At 37.7% G+C, this 1,362-nt stretch overlaps 1 protein-coding gene across 1 annotated transcript; it reads left to right on the plus strand.

Annotated features, from left to right (window-relative positions):
* Positions 1-692: 692 nt before the first annotated feature.
* LOC121966065 (serine/threonine-protein kinase TNNI3K-like) lies at positions 693-1,346 on the plus strand (the record flags this gene model as incomplete). Its single annotated transcript, XM_042516164.1, has 3 exons — positions 693-837; positions 923-1,027; positions 1,252-1,346. Coding segments are annotated over 3 exons (345 nt in total), but the record flags the coding sequence as incomplete, so codon positions are not given.
* Positions 1,347-1,362: the final 16 nt, after the last annotated feature.

The following is a 1,362-nucleotide window of genomic DNA, read 5'->3' on the forward strand; positions in this document are numbered from 1 at the left end:
TGACAGTGCGAGATGTAAACATTATTGGCGTCTTCCTCGGCTAAGTTGTAACGTTAGCTAGCTCAGTGGTGCTAGTTGAGCTAGCAGTGACCAACTTGGCAAAAAATGTCCCATAAATTGCAAGAAATTCATTAAAGGTGATGAGAAAATTACATAAAAAATAGTCTTAAAAAAGAGGGGACTAATATTAGAAAATGATCCAAAAATAGGGAAAAGTGTCCAGAAACCTGTATTAATAATTATAATAACTGGATATTTAAACTATGTTACAGACAAAATGTGAAAAAATATATAAAATGAATACTTCTACAATTTTTTCATTTTCAAAATTTTTTTAATGGTCATTTTCTTGTTTGTTTTTTGGGGGTTTTCATGCTTAATTATCTTGTGACTTGTTTTTTCTTCTGCACAGTGATACAACAAAGGACATTACTGTTTTTTTCAATGTTTTGGGTTTTTTTTGCACTTTGAGCACCACAAGCAGAGTACCATCTAGTTCCATCATTTTGCAGAGAATGCAGACTTCCCTATGACCGAGCAAGCAACTCTCCAAGCAACTCACAGCAAACAATCTAGATTGATAAATAACACTAAATACAAAAGGGAAAATGTGTATTTTTTATTTTGGGGTGAACTGTCCCTTTCAAAGTTTCCTGAGAATGATTGTGAAACTTTTCTTCCCTTTTTTCCAGTAAACGCTCAGGACAATGAAGATCACGTTCCTCTCCACTTCTGCGCTCGCTTCGGTCACCATGAGATTGTGCGTTTTCTTCTGCAGGGCAACTTTGACGTGCAACCTCACTCTGTCAACATCTACGGGGACACACCATTGCACTTGTAAATGGTTTACAGTGTCAGTATCCTTCTTTGGGGTTTTTTGGTAGACATATGAAGTGCTGTATTAAATGCTGTGTCTCATCAGGGCCTGCTATAATGGAAAATTTGAGGTGGCGAAGGTGATCATACAACTTTCTGGCACCGACAGTTTGTCAAAGGAGAACATTTTCAGCGAGACGGCACTTCACAGGTCTTGTCTCACATGCTGTACATATTTCTGTTAAGTGTCTGAGTTTGTTGAAAAGTGCTTTATAAATAAAATGTATTATTATCATTATTATTACTATCATAGTCTAGAAAAAACATGCTGACACATACTGTACAAAGACACAGACTGTATTGATGTATGAGTATCAACTTTAACCTGTGATACACGTTGCTCTGAGGTGGTAATGAGTACGTCTTGTGTCTCAGTGCATGCACCTATGGAAAAGACCTGGAGATGGTCAAGTTCTTGCTGAGCCAGAATGCGATGAGCATCAACAATCAGGGCAGAGACGGACACACAGGTGACGCTCCTTTAAC

Source organism: Plectropomus leopardus, unplaced genomic scaffold, assembly GCF_008729295.1.
Source record: "Plectropomus leopardus isolate mb unplaced genomic scaffold, YSFRI_Pleo_2.0 unplaced_scaffold22956, whole genome shotgun sequence".
Taxonomy (NCBI): Eukaryota; Metazoa; Chordata; class Actinopteri; order Perciformes; family Serranidae; genus Plectropomus; species Plectropomus leopardus.